The sequence below is a fragment of the Rhipicephalus sanguineus genome, chromosome 3, assembly GCF_013339695.2.
Source record: "Rhipicephalus sanguineus isolate Rsan-2018 chromosome 3, BIME_Rsan_1.4, whole genome shotgun sequence".
In the NCBI taxonomy this organism is placed as follows: domain Eukaryota; kingdom Metazoa; phylum Arthropoda; class Arachnida; order Ixodida; family Ixodidae; genus Rhipicephalus; species Rhipicephalus sanguineus.
Window position 1 is genome coordinate 224,359,149 of NC_051178.1, and position 19,400 is coordinate 224,378,548.

General features: G+C 44.4%; 1 protein-coding gene across 1 annotated transcript; it reads left to right on the top strand.

The window, feature by feature from the left end:
- Positions 1–2,248: 2,248 nt before the first annotated feature.
- LOC119388345 (aldehyde dehydrogenase, mitochondrial) lies at positions 2,249–17,552 on the top strand. The gene is made up of 12 exons (XM_037656053.2): positions 2,249–2,507; positions 2,676–2,780; positions 4,099–4,239; positions 4,331–4,410; positions 6,164–6,275; positions 10,513–10,755; positions 11,610–11,712; positions 12,308–12,492; positions 13,304–13,468; positions 15,144–15,301; positions 16,719–16,833; positions 17,456–17,552. Exons 1-12 carry the CDS (start codon positions 2,388–2,390, stop codon positions 17,486–17,488), a joined length of 1,560 nt encoding a protein of 519 aa, XP_037511981.1. The 5' UTR covers positions 2,249–2,387; the 3' UTR covers positions 17,489–17,552.
- Positions 17,553–19,400: the final 1,848 nt, after the last annotated feature.

Below are 19,400 nucleotides of genomic sequence, written 5' to 3' on the forward strand. Positions count from 1 at the left end.
CGCCAACCCTGGCTACGCCTCTGGTTGTGGCAGTGTCCTCCCCTCGGAACACGGCATTCATATACATGCATATATAATTTTGAAACGATGCCTTTATGATCCGCATGGTATATGGTGAGAATATCCGGCCGTTTAACACAGGACACATTCTTCGCAAACATCAAGTAGATGCACGAACCGCTATGGTCGTTGGTTTCAACTAAAGCCCCTCCATGCGTTTTCCGCGGGCAGCAGACGTGATGGAGGGGCTTAGTTTCAACGTGTCTGTGTAGCACACGAAACCAAGTTCGTCGGCGACATGTCTATGGAACCACATATTTTTGCGGTTTAGAAATGTCCACGTTGAAATCGCCAACCGCCGCTATTTGCTCTCTTACGTTGCACATGCAACGTGAGATGACCCTGTGTGACGTCATACTACAGCAGCACCATTACAGTAAGAATAACAGAGAGCTGAGCGAATTGGTAAGTATTCATCCTAAAAAGATAGGGCGCAAGATACAACGCCGACGCAGGCAGCGTCTGCTAGCGAGTCTCTTATTGAAAAAACCACAGCATATCCACGGAGTGAATGATGATGAGTGGGCGAAGCTGCGGAGGTTCATCGGTAAACCGTGAATCTTCCGTGAATTCTGCCCAGTACATCATCACCGACGTGAGATCGGGCGCGTTTATACTAAAGGTTCGATGAGAGTTATGACGACCTGCAGCTCACTTTAATTTTTACATGTACGCTGTGAATTTTCATTGTTTAGAAAACCATTGCTTTAGAAAACATCTGGCGTCTTTCGTTAAGCAGCTGGCGTCTTTTCGTTTTGCTTTTAGAAAACATCTGGCGTCTTTCGTTGGTTTATTTCATCAATCAACGGCGTTTTGAACAAAATTTTTATTGTTTAATCACGCACAGGAGAAATCTCACCAGGCACTACCTTGGTGGTAAACAATGGCTGCTAATGGGAATGAGAGACAGAAGAAGTCGGCTTTTAGCTAACACTTACACTTCTACTTCTACTAACGTTTCCTACTGGAACATGCCGATGGCTGCTAATGGGGAATGAGAGACAGAAGAATTCGGCTTTTAGTTAACGCGCACGCTGCGAATTTTTTTATTGTTCAACAACGCACAGGAGAAATCTCCCACCGGCACCACCTTGGAGGTCAAGATCTGGTATTAGCGTTAAGACTGGTTACGCACTACGACGGGGACGAACGGGTGCCGCTTTAAGGAGCTTCGCTGGCTTCGCCCCTAAAAACCGACTGCTCGCGCTGCACAACCGTTCCCAGGCCACCTGCAATGTAGTGCCGGTGGGAGATTTATCTTGTGCGTAGTCGAACAATAAAGATTCGCAGCGTGCATGTTAACTAAAAGCAGACTGCGGGTCTCTGTGTCTAATCTTTCTGCTGTCTCTCATTGCCCATTAGCACTGATTTTGCTGTGGGAAACACCGGCGCACACTGCATATGCTTCGCCCCTCCACAGGTTTCACGCTAGTGGATCGAGCTGAAACGCCCTTCCTTACATGGTTCGCCCCTCCCAAATTTCGTTAATGGTTGTCACTGTACTTTTCTTCGTTTCTTTCATGCCAGAACGAAAAAAAAAAAAAAACGCTTCTGCAACCGAGCACAATTAAAGCATGCTCGAAATTCGCATTGCTCCAGCTTCCATCGAAGTAAAGATGATAATTATAATAAAAAGTTTAATGCAACCGCGCCACATCCTCCGGAGCAAATGAAAATAATGTATGGAATGGTGCTGTTTTGCATGGTCAAATAAGCACTTCGCAGACAGTGCACTCATTTGAGCAGCATATCCTGATTTTTGAAGCATAACGGAGATGCTAACTGCTCGACAGAACGGCTGTGATTTTTTCACGCAAATATTTACGGTTGCGCGCGCGGCTAGAGAGTGCGCCGAAAAAAAAAATAAATAAAAGACTATTTGCCTCCGCATCTATCTTTAGTGCTGTTGCTGAACGCATGCTGGGCGTTCTCCAGCCTCGTAGTGCCGAGCGAACAGGCCAAGTCGTTGCGCTAGCGGGAGCATATTTTATCTCTGCGTATCTTCTTGTATCACAGTGTGTCTCGCGTGGGCTACACGGGTTCTCTGTCTACACTCCGAATATCTGTTGCTCTTGGGCAAAGTGGAGAGGCTTGCGCAAACTGCGCAAACCCCGGAAAAGTGGCGAGAGTAGGATCTAGGAAAGGGCGAGAAGGTCTGCGAAGGCGCCGAGTGCAGGGTGCATCTGTCGTTTCCTGCTGCGCTGGTTGAATTTGCAATCGCAGCAGGGGAGGCACTTGTAGTTGTCACACGCTGTCGCGTGGCAGACAGTTGAAACCGGCTCCCGGTGCGTAAGCGAGCATCCGCGCGGAACTTCGAGGCATCAGCCATGCTTATGAGAGCAGCGGCGCGTAATTTGTCGCTTCTCAGACGGTGCGGCGTATACCATCAATCCACCGCCGCCGTTTCAGTAGAGCCTGTGCGGAATCCTGACATCGCCTATAATCAGGTAAGGGGGCGCGAACAGTCCTGAATCGAAGACTGCAGTCTGACATTTTTTAGCAAGAAATATGCTGCAACAGTGCACCGACCGGTTGCGGCGGCGTCCGGACGTTGCAGCTGTTTGCAGTTCGTGTTTTCCTGCTAGTTCTAAACATGCGTTTTGCTTCAATTGCAGATATTTATCAACAATGAATGGCACAACTCGGCGTCGGGCAAAACCTTTCCCACTGTCAATCCTACGTCGGGAGAAGTGATTACTCACGTGCAGGAAGGTGACAAGGTAGGCTTTCTCGGTTTCAACTGAACGCACAACCCCTGATAGTCAAAATTTGGAGTCACTCACAGGGGCGTAGCCAAGGGGGGGGTTCAAATCCCCCCGAAATTTTTCAATTTTGCTTGCGTATATATATATATATACACACACATACAAACGCACGCACGAACATACATAAAATATGGTTGAACCCCCCCCCCCCCCCCCCGAAAAAAATTTCTGGCTACGCCCCTGGTCACTCACTACGGCTTGCCTCATAATCATCTCTCGTGCTTTTGGCACGTACTTCAGAACTTCACTTCATTTGGTATTGGCCTGCAAAGGGGCGTGCCGTGATGGTACAATCGGCACGTGCCTTAATTACGCTTATGTAAAAGGAGAAACGTAAACATACCTTTAGCGCGTGCGATTGGACATCTGGCATTTGCGATAATTAGCGCGCACTTGTGACCACGACCTACTGTATACTTGTGACACACACACCCGGTGCTGATCAGCGAACCAATATAAGTAGTTTAGGCCATTTTTTTTTCACTCATGCACAGCAAGTATCGGCCAAACACTACGTTATGGATGCGCGAATAAACTGCATGGTGTGGTGCAGTTAATGAGACCTGACATTATCTCTTGCTCAACGTGTTCATCTCTCTATCTGTGGAAAAAAAAAAAAGTCATTGTCTGTGAAAAGACCTTAACTGTGAATGTGAATGTTTTACATTTTCTTTACAAGACCTTAATGGTAAATAAATGTGAGGCCGAAAATTAGTCCAGTTGGTGAAAAACTGATATTAGACCAGTACTGCAATCTGGCTAGCTCTGATTTAATCGTAGTAATATATTTACTGAATAAATACTGCATCATTCATTTTATGTTGCATTTATCACACATCATTTACATTCTATTACACTGATAATGCACACGAAATTAGATGTACTCCTTTATGAAATTGTTATTGGTTTTGATGATATACTCTAGTGAGCAGTGAATTTCTAGGGGCTTCTCTTGGGCTAAGGGCCAACTCTCCTCAGATATAGTCAAGCCTGAGTTTTTTGTTTTCAAACAAAATATGTGATGGTTGATAAATGTAGTACACATAGACAGGCATCATATCTGTAAGCAAATGTTAAGTGTAAAGATCAAAGTATGCATATCCCTGTAGATTTTGGCCTGTAAATTGAATTGCACAGTGTCATTTCTAATTTTCCATATTGCTTCGGTTTGTATATTTCTTTCAAATTTACTTCCCTGTGATGTGTACCACTGTGTATCTCTTCCATGGTAATTCTATATATTCGAGTTATTGAAATAAACACTGCTTTCTAGGCTGATGTGGACAAAGCTGTGCAAGCAGCCAAGAAGGCATTCGAATTGGGATCCGAATGGCGCACCATGGACGCCTCCGACCGAGGCGTTCTGCTAAATCGTCTTGCTGACTGTATTGAACGAGATCGCTGCCTCATTGCTGTGAGTTAATGTACTTTACTAACATGGCACTTTGTCAGAATGTGTGTGTACTGTAAGCTTATTCTCACATTCGCTATTTAATTGTAACCAGAGCTTGGAGACATTGGACAACGGCAAGCCCTTTGCAGATGCTTACAACATTGACCTACCTCTTGTTATCAAGTGCCTCAGGTACTATTTTGATCACCTCCCTTTAATGCCTGAGCATTTTATGCTTTTTTTAAAAAAAGAAAGCTTTCTGCATTTATGGCTATCTGTGCATGATGAAAAGACTGGGGAGGGGTGAAGCATGCAGTGGGCGCCGGTGTTTCCCACAGCGAAATCTTTACTCCTTACTGCTTTACTCTCCACCGGTCCACTAATGCACCATCACTTTGCAGATGTTATATGTTTCAAAAAGTGGTGTTTCAAATAGATGACTTTACCATAGAGATGTATGTTTGTGTCTCTGGTTTTAAATAAGAAACTTGAGTGCCTTGGTAAATTTCGTTGGGGATTCGGACACCGCTGCTAAGCCAAACATAATGTTTTAGACAGTAACGATGAACCTTTAACTCATATGCATAGTGTGGACCAGTGGCGAGTAGTGGGATTTACTCAATTTTTGTGGTGCATACCCGTTTATGATGGACTGCGATGATGACATGACATGCCAACAAGGTGAGACCCTAAGGTGCTTCAACCCTAAAACCATTTGTGAGCTTTGCATGAACTCTGTGGTCTATGCCAGGTGTCTAGTTGTGCTGTTCACAGCGAGGACAGCACTTAGCTAGGTATACATGGAAAGATACTGGTCAGTATGTTATGCACCATCACACCTGTACCATTCATCATCAGATATGTTTTACGTGGTTGCCGACTTCGCGCAGTATTTTAGCAGCATACTGATAATTTTTGTTGTAGGCAGTCTAACCAAACATGTTCTGGCACAGCAAGATTAAAGTGATAACACGGGCAGACATCATTCAGAAGTTGTGCTTGCATCTTTAAACCTTGCATTGAGAGTTTCACCTTGCAGCGTGCCCACATAGATGACCTCGGCAAAGTTTGCTGAATGAGGCAGTATTTGCAATGCCATAACAATATAGCATACTCGGAAAATCAGCGCGAACAAGACAGAGATACAAGAAGAGAAGGACACGGTTGACGCTCGTACAATGTCCTTCTCTTTTTGTGTCTGTCTTCGCGCTGATTTTCCACGTATGCATCATTTCCAACTGGCCCAACTTTCTACCCTATAAAAATATAGCACTTCAGTGCAAATAGTTTTGTTTCACAATACCAAATATCTCTAGTTATGCACACGAAAAGTTTCTTGCGTGACCTTGCGATTCTCTTTACAGCCACCTGCAACATGCCCATACACAGCTCCCTATCAAGAAACCTTTATTTAAATCCTTAACTTTAATTTCTAGTCATGAGTGCGTACTAAAAGTAATTGAAACATTAAGGCAATGCTTAATAATGCATGTAATTAGCAATTTATTAAACTGCCTACAGGTGAAAATCCAGTTCAGCATATCAAATGTGCAACTATGTGCTTTGCATTGTTTGCCGAGCTTGAATCGGCATTTTACGGCACCAAACTTAGTGTAGCGTACATATTGTTTCGTGCATTACAAGGTAAACGCAAGAACTTCCCCCATCATTATCGTCATTCTGCTTTCAAGCAGCACAAATTAATTCGTATTTTTTTTAACATCCATTTTCTTTTGTATCTAGAGTAGCAGGTGTTTCTTTTTTTACTGTACTGGATTCATGTACACCTGTGTTGAAAAGAAATGTGTTCTGCATTATGGTTTATGCAGCTCAACAAGCACGTTGCCACTGCAGTGGCAATGTGCTTGTTGTCTCTTGATTCCATTGCTCTTCTGCCCTGTAGCTGTTTGTGGCAGCATCAGTTTATTAATTCATCTCTGTACAGGTATTATGCTGGCTATGCAGACAAAAACCATGGCAAGACTATCCCACTTGATGGCAGCTACTTCGCGTACACACGTCATGAGCCTGTTGGTGTGTGCGGGCAGATTATTCCTGTGAGTGTGCCTGTGATCAGCCGTTTTACTTACTGGAAAGAGTTCATGTTCATCGCACACGTGCGGTGAACTACATGTGTGTGCGATATGTAGTTCACTGAACTAATATCATCACACATATGTAGTTCACTGAACATGTGACGCCAGTGCATCACAGTGTAATGAGGTCACAACACACTGACATTGTGATGTAATGAGGCCACTCTCTGCTAAAAATGTGAGGAGTGCTCTTATAGCACTTTTATAGCTGTTCTGTGGAGTTTCTTGCACATTTACATTTGCCTAGTAAAATACTGAGTGGCGCTTTCTCAATGGGCTGCAGAATAAGGTTATTGAACCAAGTTTGTCCTGTGGTATACTAATCGCATGTATATCATTCCTTTGTTGTGCTTCTTTTGCAGTCAAAGCTAATAGGCTGTTGTCATTGGATGGCACATTTCTTTGATTAATGGGGCCATTAAAGAAAGGGAAACACCTGTGTGGCTGCAAAGTTTTCCCATAGTGTATTTCGGTTGGAAATTTGTTGCACTGTTTCCTGGTTACTTCCATTCCCTACATCCTGGACAACAGGCAGGTGTGTTGCTTCCTGTGGTACCTGCAGCGTGCTTCTTTTTTTTTCTAGTTTGACTTTGTGTGTCTGTACAGCACACACACACATACATACATACAAAAGGAGACTATTCTCATAAAACTGGCTGAAAGGATCTGTGATAACAAGTTTGCCTGTGCCTTTTCGTTCACACATTCAGTATACTGAATGTGATGCCCTTTGTTCAGGTGGTAAGTGTTGTGATGAAAGAGATATTCACAGCCTCCGCATTTTTCTTGCCTCCTATGTGTGAACTGACTATATAATGCATGAGAAACTTCTGCACTATATTTACTGCTGTCCAACAAGTTTCTATAGATTCATCAACCTTGTCATCTACCTTTGTATGATCACATGGCATCAGGTCAGGTTCATAGCAGCATTGTGCTAAGTCCCAGTTGGGCATCTGAAACTTGTGCAGCTGTTAGAAAATTTTCATAAAATAAATGAGTACTGCATAAAAACTCTGCAGTAAAAACACGTCCTCCCAAAATCTAAGAAGCTTTCTGATTGTCAGTATAACTAGTACTCGTGAAATTAGCGCATAAATTGAGACACCGACACGAGAAGAAACCAAAGATGAGGATGAGCACATGTCCTTGTTTAAACTGTTGCGCTAATTGCATCGGTAATGATACTGTTTCATGCATCGGGTGCAACACTGTGGAAGCTATGCAAGAAGTTTGGTCAGCAAAATGTGCAAGTCCACGCGTTTTGCGCTTGGCTGTCTTCGTTGTAAATGCTCGTGCGTTCTGAGCAAGAGTGCACGTGAGGCATCGCGACAGGCTGCAAATCAAACGCCGAAAAACAAAAAACACTATTCGAAGCGATCCAGAACAGCGTATTGACAACTGTATGACTAGTACCCCTGTAACACGGGAAGTCTGTCATTTACAGCGAGTGTCATTCGTTTGTAATGTCATTTGTTTGCTGCCACACGGGGAAACTAATGCCATTCGATGAAAACTACATTTCCTGTCGAATGAGTTCACGAAACACATTCGCATTGGATTTTGGACCGAATACGTAGTCTCGACGCCAGGGATCTTTTAGGGAGATGCCCGTTGACTTATGTATACGTAACTTTTGCAATTCGTAAATATCTTATTCTTTACTGGATTAACTTATTACTTGTTTGATGGCGTAATAACATGTGCGAAAGTTTCTAAAAGAAAGCTACTCTCAACTACAGCGGCTGGACACCGGCCATGTTTCATTTGAGCTCTGTTGTCATTGTTGCCTGTATCGCGTCCTTCATCGTCCTTCATCGCTTTTCTGTTTTGTACTGCAATAGAAAGCGTACCGTCTGAAGTGTCCAACCTTGCAGCGGTTTCTCTAGAAAGTGAGCAGAAATTTTTAAAACAGAATTTTTCGATCTGTGTTCGGTCTTCTTCCATTGGCGTGAAACATGTCCACAACACTGGTTGGTCGACGCGATGACGATTTTAGTGCCGGTAAAAATTAAAACCGAAAGCACATGTGATTTCTGTAGGATTACTTTATTTTCGCTGAACACTAATGTAATGAATGTAACAAGTCGTTTTTAGTGCGCTAGCAGTTAAATTAAACCTTATTATACGATTACAGAACACTTGTTTTGCTGTAATCACCATCTATGTGTTTATTTTAGCACTGCTGCCGCAATCCAAACCAAGTTGATTTGTCAGAAAGAGACGATAAATGCACGCCTTCACAGCGCAGCACATGTGAGGCATCCTAACAACAATACAGCGGCACAGCACGACCAGCGCGGAGAGCCGCATGGCATAGTGCATGAGTTGAAGCAGACGAAATCGAAGAGGGCGCTGCAAGCAGTGCCACCGGGCGCTTTTTTGGATGCGTGAAAAAAAAAAGCAAAAATATTACTCTCTGACGCAACTGAAAGCTGCCTCAAGTGCGTAAAACACAATTTCAAGTTATACATGTCTGTTTTTAAGCAAAATGAGTCTACCTGCAAGGATTTCTTGTCCTACCAGTAGATTGACCACATCGCTGTTGGGTGATGCTAGCTGTCATTCTTTCACGATTTTCAACGTCAAATTAAAAATATAATTCCTTTCTTGTGGGGCAAAAGCATGCTCGTTGCCACTGATGTGACGAACATCTCATTTTCACCACAATCAGAAAAATTTTTCCGAGCGGTAGACAGTCCCCTTTAATCGCCCCATTGCACGTGTTTTGGTGATCAAGGTGGTGACTACACGAATTAGCTGCCACCGTCTTATTTCTGTAGCCGGAGTGTCAGTCGTGCTCCCATGCTACAGTGAACTAGACCCACGTTCGTCATATCGTCAGCCACGTTGGTTTTCGATTGGCTCTTGTCTTGACTTCGTTTGTGTCGTGCAGCTGTGGCAAGTTATGTAAAATGTTCATATTCTTGGAGCTGCTTTTTAGTGATAAAAGAATTTTCGAGGGTACACGCATGATTCATGCAATATTTTGATAGATCATTTCTCCCATAGTCACGGCTCGGGAGGGCTAAGGTCATGGACATCATTTTAAAATCAAATTTATTTTCGTTGTGTGACAGCAGGCAGGTAAAATGACATTAAGTTCACCTAATGTCATTCGTTCTAAATGACGTTACATTTGCCATGTGACAGGGGTATAGGTTTGTTTGTTTCTAAGGCACAAAGTATCTTCTTTTATTACTCAGTTTAAAAAAAACTAACCAATCACGTTACGGTTGGTGAAACCATTGGAGTGGCCTATTTCTCGGTGCACACGCATCTACTGCAAGAAGTCTTGCTAGCCTCCACTGCGTAGCAGCTGATGTATGAAATGGAGTATATATGTTCCACCATCAGCCATGGCTATTTCGGGGACTCCTTTTCGACCGGGATGAGGGACCCCTTGCAGTGAGAGAAAGGGGGGGGGGGGGTGATCATACATTAACACAAGCAGTGTGAAATTGGCGCCTTTTATTTCTCCCTGGCAAAGAATGGTCAAACTAAAGTGCCTACGCCAATACAATGTCAACAGCTTGTCAATAAGTTGTGCGGTCTACAGCCACATTCAACACGTTTCTGGCTATGTTTGCGCTTCAGATATGCAAGCCTAGAAAAAGTATGCTCGCGGGCATATGTCGTAGAAAAGTGCAACAAAAGCTTTACAGCCATTTCACGCAGAAGGGGAAACTTAAATCAGCTCCGCTGCAATGCAAATGTGGTATGTGGTGAAGCATACCAAAAATCGGAAGTGGCCGCTGTCACGGGACATAGTGTGCCTCCAAAAAAACTTTTTTTTTTTTTTTGAGGATGGGCTTCGCGGACTCCCATTTGAGAACCACTGTGTTAGACCAACTGGCCAAACAGTCAGTCATTCTGGTCAGTAGTACCCTCAAAATAAATCTGATTACACAAGTTTGTAGGCAGGCTGTTCCTTTTGTCAATTATTGTAACTATCTTTAGCTGCAGTGGTGAGATGTATGATGTAGGCTATTTAAAAAAAAGCAAAAAAACTTGTGGAATACCTAACACCTATTTGCACAGGGTACTTTCCATTGCGCTGAAGTGATGCGGAACATTTTTCAACCCTGCCACAGACTGTGTGTTCAAAGCAGAGAAATTCAATTGCAGTTGTAGGTGTCCCACATGAAACTGGGATAACTCGTCAAACAATGCCATTACTTGTTTTTATGCCTTGCAGTGGAATTTCCCAGCACTTATGCAGGCCTGGAAGCTTGGCCCTGCACTCGCAATGGGCAACACCGTGGTGATGAAGCCAGCCGAGCAAACCCCACTGTCGGCACTTCATGTGGCCTCTCTTGTGGCCGAGGCTGGCTTCCCACCAGGTGTGGTTAATGTGGTGCCTGGTATGGGCCCTACAGCAGGAGCAGCCATTGCAGCTCACAGGGATGTTGACAAGATTGCCTTCACGGGTTCAACTGAGGTTGGCAACAATCTTCCCTTTTTGTTCTCTCTTTCTCGGAGCTCTTCCTTTTAGGCTTAACGTACATTTTCATTGGCAAGGCCACAACTTCACCCCATAAAAGAATTCTCGAAATACTTTACGGCCTAACAAGGCTATATAGATATTGCTTATGTGGTCGTGAAGTCATCACGCCGTCCAAATGGGAGGTTGCTATTACCAGATGAACAAGAGCTATGGGCAGTCCAACGGACTCGCGATGCAGCAGAGAGACTTGATCTTTCTGTTCCAACGTGGGAGCAAGAACATGCAAGAGCATGCTCCGATGAACCATAATAAAGTTTATCCATCCATCCAATTCGGCAAATTTGGTCCTTGACAAAGCATCCATGTTACCTCAGAGGCAGATTTCACTAAAAGAGCAAACCTGCCATGTAAATCTTCGTGATTGTATAAAGTATCATTTTTGAGTGCACAGCACTGGGAAAATGGAGACTTATTTTCGCTGGGGGGGGGGGGCTCACACCAGTTATAAAGAAGGGAGGGAAAATGGAAACTTATTTTTGCTGTTGCTCACACCAGTTATAAAGAAGGGAGGGAAATGGAGACTTATTTTTGCTGTTGCTCACACCAGTTATAAAGAAGGGAGGGAAAATGGAGACTTATTTTTGCTGTTTCTCACACCAGTCATAAAGAAGGGAGGGAAAATGGAGACTTATTTTTGCTGTTGCTCACACCAGTTATATAGAAGGGAACTGTAAGGGGTGCTTCTCAGCTCCTACTATAGAGAGCAATAGTGATTTCATGTATATAATCTAAACTTTGTGAGTTTTCTTGTATGAAAAACTTGGCAAGCCACGTCTTGTGGGTCACAGGTCGGCCAATTGGTGATGGAGACTGCGGCTAGGTCAAACCTGAAGAAGGTCACATTGGAACTGGGTGGCAAGAGTCCCAACATTGTTTTCAAGGATGCTGACTGTGAGTTTAATCAAGCTTTGAACACGTCACTTGCTAGACAGTTTTTACAGAAAGCACATTACACTAGCTTAGCAGAGTATCGTATAGGCTGTTCTGTGGAAGCAATTTCGAAATTTTTTTGTGTCTTCTTTGTTTCGTTATAAGCAAAAACCAGTTGCATTAAAAATTCACAACTGTAAAAACCAAATGAATGTTCTACAGACAGCAAGAGAGCTGTCTTTACTTATCCAGAACTCATCTTGTGCACATAAAAATGATTAAAAGTAAATGTACAAGCTTATTTGCTCGTAGCAAATGATCTTGTTTGTTTCCACCTAGTTGCCATGTAGGAGTTCCCCAAGGTGCTTTTGCTAATGTATAAGTAACACTCATCACTATGTTATTGATACAACCGGCAGTGTGTGCCAGAATAGGTCAGGTTATACACAGGTCTGTGTGTAGTATGTATGTATTGTGTGGACAGTTAATGGCAACCAATACAGTTGCTCATTTGATATCTGAATTGAGTACCTGGTGTTTTGATAGACAGAATGTAAGAACATTCATGATGTTTTATGAATTTTTTTTGCTCTTTTTTTGCATGAAACCGTTACAGTGGACGAGGCCATAGAGACTTCACATTTTGGACTGTTCTTCAACCAAGGCCAGTGCTGCTGCGCTGGCTCACGCATTTTTGTGGAGGGCGCCATCTACGATGACTTTGTGGCTCGCAGTGTGGAACTTGCTAAGCAGAGAGTTCTCGGTGACCCCTTCGACGCCAACACCACACAGGGACCCCAGGTATTAATACTTACATGTGCGCTTAGTTCTTGTGCTTCCCGATTTCACACATTTGACATGATTTTAATGCTATCGATGAAAAAACCTAAGTCATCAGACACAGACACGAAGGAAGGAAAACTTGCAACAGAAATCCTGACTACCAGCGGAAACGTTGCACCGTGGCCACACTGCACTTGCTACAGTACAACCTCTCACTTGATAGTCGACATTTGTGTAGTCTGTTTTCCTTCTCTTATGTCTGTGTCTGCACATGTCATCTTTTTTCCGGGGTGAATCTCTACAAATCAGCTCAACTTTTTGAAGTTCTATGTCAGTGTTATTGTGCTTGCTTTTTCTTTTCCCTGATAAAAGCTTTAGCTTGAGCCCTTGGACAAAATGAGCTACAAGTATAGCCTATTGCACAGTGTAAAAAGATACCCAAGTTAACAGGTCATTATCTTTCTGATAAGCGAAATGTAGTTCGAAATGCACTGCTTCCAACTTCAGTAGTTGGACCCTACATATCCATATGTCTGACATTTTTTGACAACACATCACAGAAGTATAAATAGTCTAACATAGCCAAGTAAATACACAAACGTACACTGAACACACTGTTATAAATGGGGATTAGGACTTTGGTAATGATATAACAATATATAAGTTTTCCCGTTGGAGGTTTTACTGCAATTTCTATTTCTGTGTTCCAGAGAAAAACATGCTATAGGGGCTCTGCTGTACATTGTATACATAAACATACGGGGGCAATGGAAAGCTGAAAGTGAAAACCTGTGAGTGCTGTATTCTAAGGCAAAGCTTTTTTATGCAGGTGGACCAAGAACAGCTGGGAAAAATCTTGAAACTGATTGACAGTGGCAAGAGTGAGGGAGCCCGCCTATTGTGCGGAGGAGCCAGGCATGGGTCACGAGGCTACTTTGTTGAACCAACTGTCTTCTCGGATGTTAAAGACGGCATGCGCATTGCCAGGGAAGAGGTGAGGGCTGGTACCAAGCTCGCCTTGCTTCTGGTGTCTCTGATATTTATCATTCTTCTAATGCTTGTCGTGGTATGGTGCATTGATGATGACTACATTTTTGCTAGGACAATCAATCATCATGCTGTTTGGACATGAGCATTGTCGCACACAAGTACAAGCATTAATTGATGTGCGTCATTATGTTTGTTTTCTTTCTTTTTTCTTTTCATTTTTGTTCATTGAGAACACAGAGGCATGATTGGATCCAGAGAAGCATGAGTCCACTCCACAATTCTCATGTTGCTTGACTACTATAAAAGGAATTCGTTTAAAATTATGGAAATGCATCACTCGCCTTTGACACCGATTGGTTATTCACGCCTCTTGTGGTGTGAATAACCACATGAGATCTTTGCCCAAATGTCACTATGGAAGTGATGCGACTGTTAAAGGGACACTAAAGGCAAATAACAATTTATGTCAGTTAACACAAATAACAATTAACCTCTAAAACAGCAATATTATCAACAGCAGTGCCCTACTTACCGAGAAACTAAGCTAAATGTATCACACGATGAGCGCCACTAGCGGCACATTTTGGAAGTGACCCCGTTGACGTGAGAGAGTTCGACTACAATTAATAACTCATAATCAAACTAGCTGCAATAAAAAAAGAACCTTCCGTGCATCAAGAGACCTAATAAAATGCAGCTTGTTCGTCTCTGTTTTGATTCATGGAAAAAAGAACCTCTTTGGCGTTGCCATGGAGAACGGCGTGCGTTGTTCAAAGGTTCCGTTTTCGCCGAACTGCGCTTCGCCCGGCACCCTGCTTTGCTCACGCGGTCGCGTCTCAGTGGTAGTTTTGGTATCGCGTACTGCTGCGTGTGTTTTGCGCGCTCGTGAAAGTTGCTCTGACAAAGTTTGACAAAATGCCGCATGCATGTGATGTTGCCGGATGCCCAAATGGCGCACGCCGCCACGCAGTAAGGGAGGGCAACGTTGGACAGGGCAGCAGTGACGTGAGAAACACCGCTTTCAGGCGGGTGATTTGAAGTGCACTATTGCGATCCGGACCACTAAAACGTGGTTTTATTTCAAAATAAGCACTTCCTTGGCACAAAAGTAGCACTACGGGGTTTCTGGACCGTTATTTCAACAATCAACGTCGACTTAACATTTGCCTTTAATGTCCCTTTAACTGTGCCACGAGGCTGATGCTGCTCCCTTCTGAGGAGTTTGTGCCATAATTGAGTAACCTGCAAAAATGCCAGCATGATGAGCAGCATGGAGAGAGGTGATCACTGATAATGCGCCACTTTTCCTGTCTGAAACTTGGAGGCTGTACACCTGCCAGTGCTAGGTGTAGGAGAAGGCAGCACACATGAAGTGACTAGCCAACTTAGCTTACCTGGCATTGCACCAAAATGACTGAAGCCACTCGCATCCCTACGGTGCTTCAGTAATTTGGTAGCTGCCGTGGTGACACTGCTACTTCCCTACAATATTGTTCATTCTACATGGTGACCTGTTTTGTGTGCAAAAACATGTTTTAAATTTGTTTTGTCGTGTTCATAGATGAATCACTCGGTCTTTAAGGAGGGGGGTGTACGTCTCCAGAGACGCTCCATTCATCTGCATTTCTGTCACATGTAGTAGCAAACTAAACCTACATCTTCATTTCATTCCATTGCAGATATTTGGACCTGTAATGCAAATTTTGCGTTTTGAAAACATTGATGAGCTGATTGAACGTGCAAACCGAACTGAGTATGGATTGGCTGCAAGCCTCTTCACACGAGACCTTGAGAAGGCATTGCATTTTTCATCTGGGATCAAAGCTGGAACTGTCTGGTGAGCATCAGCAGCTTTCTCTATCACTGTGGCATTAATTGGACTGTGAAAATTGCTGTGCCTTTGAGAATAATTCAGTGTGGCCTTGATAAAAAAAAAAAAGCAAGTGCATTGTGGCTTCATATTATTTCTTGCTTGACTCGCAGCATTTCATTAGAGAATTTGTGTGCTTTTTATATGTAATGAGTGTAATTTTTTGCTGTAATATTTAACAATTAAGTATTTATGGCAGAACAGGTACAGTATTGGGATAGTTAAAACATGTGGTAAGTGCTGCAAATTAACATGGAAATTATAATGTAGGCATCTCTTGCCTGTGTTACGTTGAACTGTTTGTGTCATCCATGACATCAGAGCGTCATAGTGTCTGTGCTACTACATAAATCAAAATTACATAAGTATAACACTAGGCTTTTACAGATATAGTACATTCACTTAGCATACATTTCACTTTGATTATCAGTATTCTTCAATTTCAAGGTCTTCAGAACAAACAGAAATAAGTTTGGAGTTTGAAGTATGAGTAAAGCTAGCAATTTTGGTTTGGTGAATCTGATCCCCATTGGGATAGCTCATAGCCAAGACAAAGCAATTACGAAGCACTGCTTTAGTAGCTGATCAATTTTTCCGACAATCCTGCACCACCACCACCACCTTTTCTGTTGAACACACGCACAATAATCATCACTTAGGCTTCAGACAAGGTACAGTGTCTCTGGGCAGCGTTGAAGCACAATATGTCTGAAAATAGTTGGCTGTGGGAATGGATGACTCCATATAATTGTTAATAAATGTAACTTTTAATAGCAGGGTAACTATCCGTGCTGCTGTTGTACCTTGGGAGTTCAGTGCCCATACCTGCTGCACCGTGGCACTGCAGCATGCAATGCCTTGAAATTAAGTAAACCGTTTGGTTGGTGTAGCCATGTCTTACACAGATTGCAATTAGCCTACACTTCCATTGACTGACGCAGGTGATGTCTCCGAAATGCACTCATACTGGCATCAACTACCGTTGTCTCAACTAACAGCAGCATCCAAGCAAATTAATTTGCAGTGTACCACAGCATACTTCAGGACTTTATGTACAGAAACGCTCAATATGACTTGCAACACAGGAGCGCGTGGCCTCACTACTTCAAACATTGCACATGGCTTCAACTTGCCCTCATTTCTGCAACTAATTGCTGTTCTCTCACTATATTGCTGTTCTCTCAAACTAGTGTTTAGTTGAGAAAAGTAAGTGGAAGCTATGCGCAATCTTTCAAATAGTGAGGCCATGCACTCCAGTGTTGCAAGTCATATTGAGCGCGACTGTACAATACGTTACAAAGCAACTGCAAACTTTTGTTTTCGTGCTGCAGTGTGGAAGTTTTTTTTTATTCTGTAAAAGCTGAAGGTTTATTTTCTGCTTTAGGGTGAACTGCTATGATGTGTTGACTGCACAAGTACCCTTCGGTGGCTACAAGATGTCTGGCATTGGCCGTGAACTTGGGGAATACGGCCTTGAAGCTTACACCCAAGTGAAGTCGGTAGGTTGACGAAAAACTTTGACAGCTTGGAGCTGGTTCGTGGTTATGGCCAGCTCTAAATCGAAACGATGAGAATTGGAACTGGAGTGAAGGGACAGCATCGGAGCTTGTCTTTGTTTGATGCGCCCTTCATCCTTGTCTTCTGCTTCCCAAGACATGATCAAATTCCTATCCATATGGCTACATTTTGTAACTGCTGTAATGTGACCTCCGTTTAATGGCACTCCCACTTTTGCCACAGACACTCATTTGAATGGCTGCTTTTGCTCAGTGTTCTTTAGAAAGTGCACCAAAAAGCAGTACTAAATAGTTTAGGCCAGTTACCTTGAGTTCTTTCGAAACTGCTTTAAACCATTTGGTGGAAACTGGTTAATATAACAAGGTTCAAACTATATGTACTCTGCGGATGAATTAACACCTAATGGTGCCAAATTGAATCCGCTGACTAGTTCTTCTTCTTCTTCTTTTTTTTTGCCTAGGTGTGTTTCATGGTTGCGTAAAACCCTAGAAGAAACACTGCCATCCTAATATTTGAAACTGAATATATAGCAAATAACAATAATATGATGGAGCTCAGTCAATGCTATATACCATGTTTTTTTTTTTCTGTTTGTACCTGCAGGTGATCATGAAGATGGGACAGAAGAACAGCTAAGCTGAAATATACGTCACTTTGTGCTGTTGCATATAACCTGTTTTTTTATATTCCCGGTACAATACTCAATAAATAGTTATTTCCACATTATTTATACTTGCGCATACCAAAATAAGTGCTTGATCCTCGTGCTTTACAGCAATGTGAATAAGCTTAAATATTGCCACGTGCGTTCCTTATTATCACTTTTGTTGTATTCCGTTTTCGCCCACAAAGACTGCCAGCGACGCTCAGCGCGAACCGCGCCTCAGTGTTCGAGAAGCTTCACGAGATTTGTAGATCGTTTTGTTAAGATTGCGCGCAAGACGCGAACGCTCGAGCTTATTCTAGAACATGCGCAACGAGCAGCGATATCGCTGGAAAGTTCGATAGCGCCTGTATAAAAGCCGACGCGCTTCACCACTTGTCAGTTGATCGACGGTCGACGCTCTGTTCGCCGCTATCAGTTTATTGCTGTAGCTGAAGTTTCATTTTTCCCGGCCACAAGTTCGGCCTAATAAAGAGTTTCATCTCGGACGTGCTGACTGCTGCCTTCGTCGACGTCACGACCACGTGACATCTGGTGGAGGTGCTGTTCCTTCATGATCCGGACGCCCCCGTCAAGCCGTGAACCCGGCCCCCAGCGCGGAGAAGACATCGACGCCAACCACGAACAGCGAGCTAGCCGTAGGCAACAAGGCCTAGCACCGGAGTACGGACCCCTACCGGACAAGTCTAGAGCCACGGCAACGAAGGCAACAAGCACAATGACGACCGCAGTGTCCCCTGCAGCGATAGTGATGCAACCGCCCAGGGAGCCGCCGACATTCCGTGGTTCACCATGTGAAGACCCCGAGACCTGGTTGGAGACGTTTGAAAGGGTCTCGACATTTAACAACTGGACCTCCGACGACAACCTGCGCCACGTGTACTTTTATTTGGAAGACGCAGCAAGGACCTGGTACGAGAATCGGGAGTCCTCACTCCGTACTTGGGACCTCTTCCGCGGCAATTTTTTGGCGACGTTCACTAGCGTCGTCCGAAAAGAAAGGGCCGCGGCCTTGTTGGAGACACGGGCGCAACATCCCAACGAAAACGTGGCCATCTTCACGGAAGAAATGAACCGACTTTTCCGCCACGCTGACCCCGACATGCTCGAGGAAAAGAAAGTCCGCTTCCTCATGCGAGGGGTCAAGCAAGAACTCTTCGCTGGACTCATGCGTAACCCACCCAAGACCGTCCAAGAATTCCTGACGGAAGCAACGGCGATCGAGAAGACGCTGGAAATGCGTACGAGACAGTACAACCGCCGCATTCCTACGACGACCTTCGGGGAGGTTCACGCGCTACAATCTGATGACCTGCGTGACACCATCAGAACTATCGTGCGGGAGGAGCTGCGTAAATTGTTGCCCTCCTCCCAGCCTCAAGTGGACCCGATCGCCGACGTCGTACGCCAGGAAATCCAGCAATTTCTGGGAGCACCTGAACCAGCGCAGCCTGAGCCACAAGCAATGAGCTACGCTGCTGCAGCCCGACGCAACGCCCCCGCTCCTCGTCCACGTCAAGACGCCGCGTCGCCGCAGCAGTTCCGCCGCCAGACGCCGCCGCCGCCACCACCACCGACACCCTACTGTCCTCCTGTCGCCCAGCGCTATGCCCCGCGCTACGCGCCAAGGAAGACCGACGTTTGGCGCGCCCCTGACAACCGCCCGCTCTGCTACCACTGCGGGGAGGCCGGCCACACGTACCGCCGCTGCCAGTACCGTCAGATGGGGCTCCGCGGATTCCCCGTCAACGCGCCGCGCCCGCAGCCAGGCGAACGGCCTCGCGACATCGACGACTACCTCACAGGCACACAGTGGCAAGAACGACGACCTTCCCGCTCACCGTCGCCCGGCCGCTACATGTCACCGCACCGCCGGCAGTACAC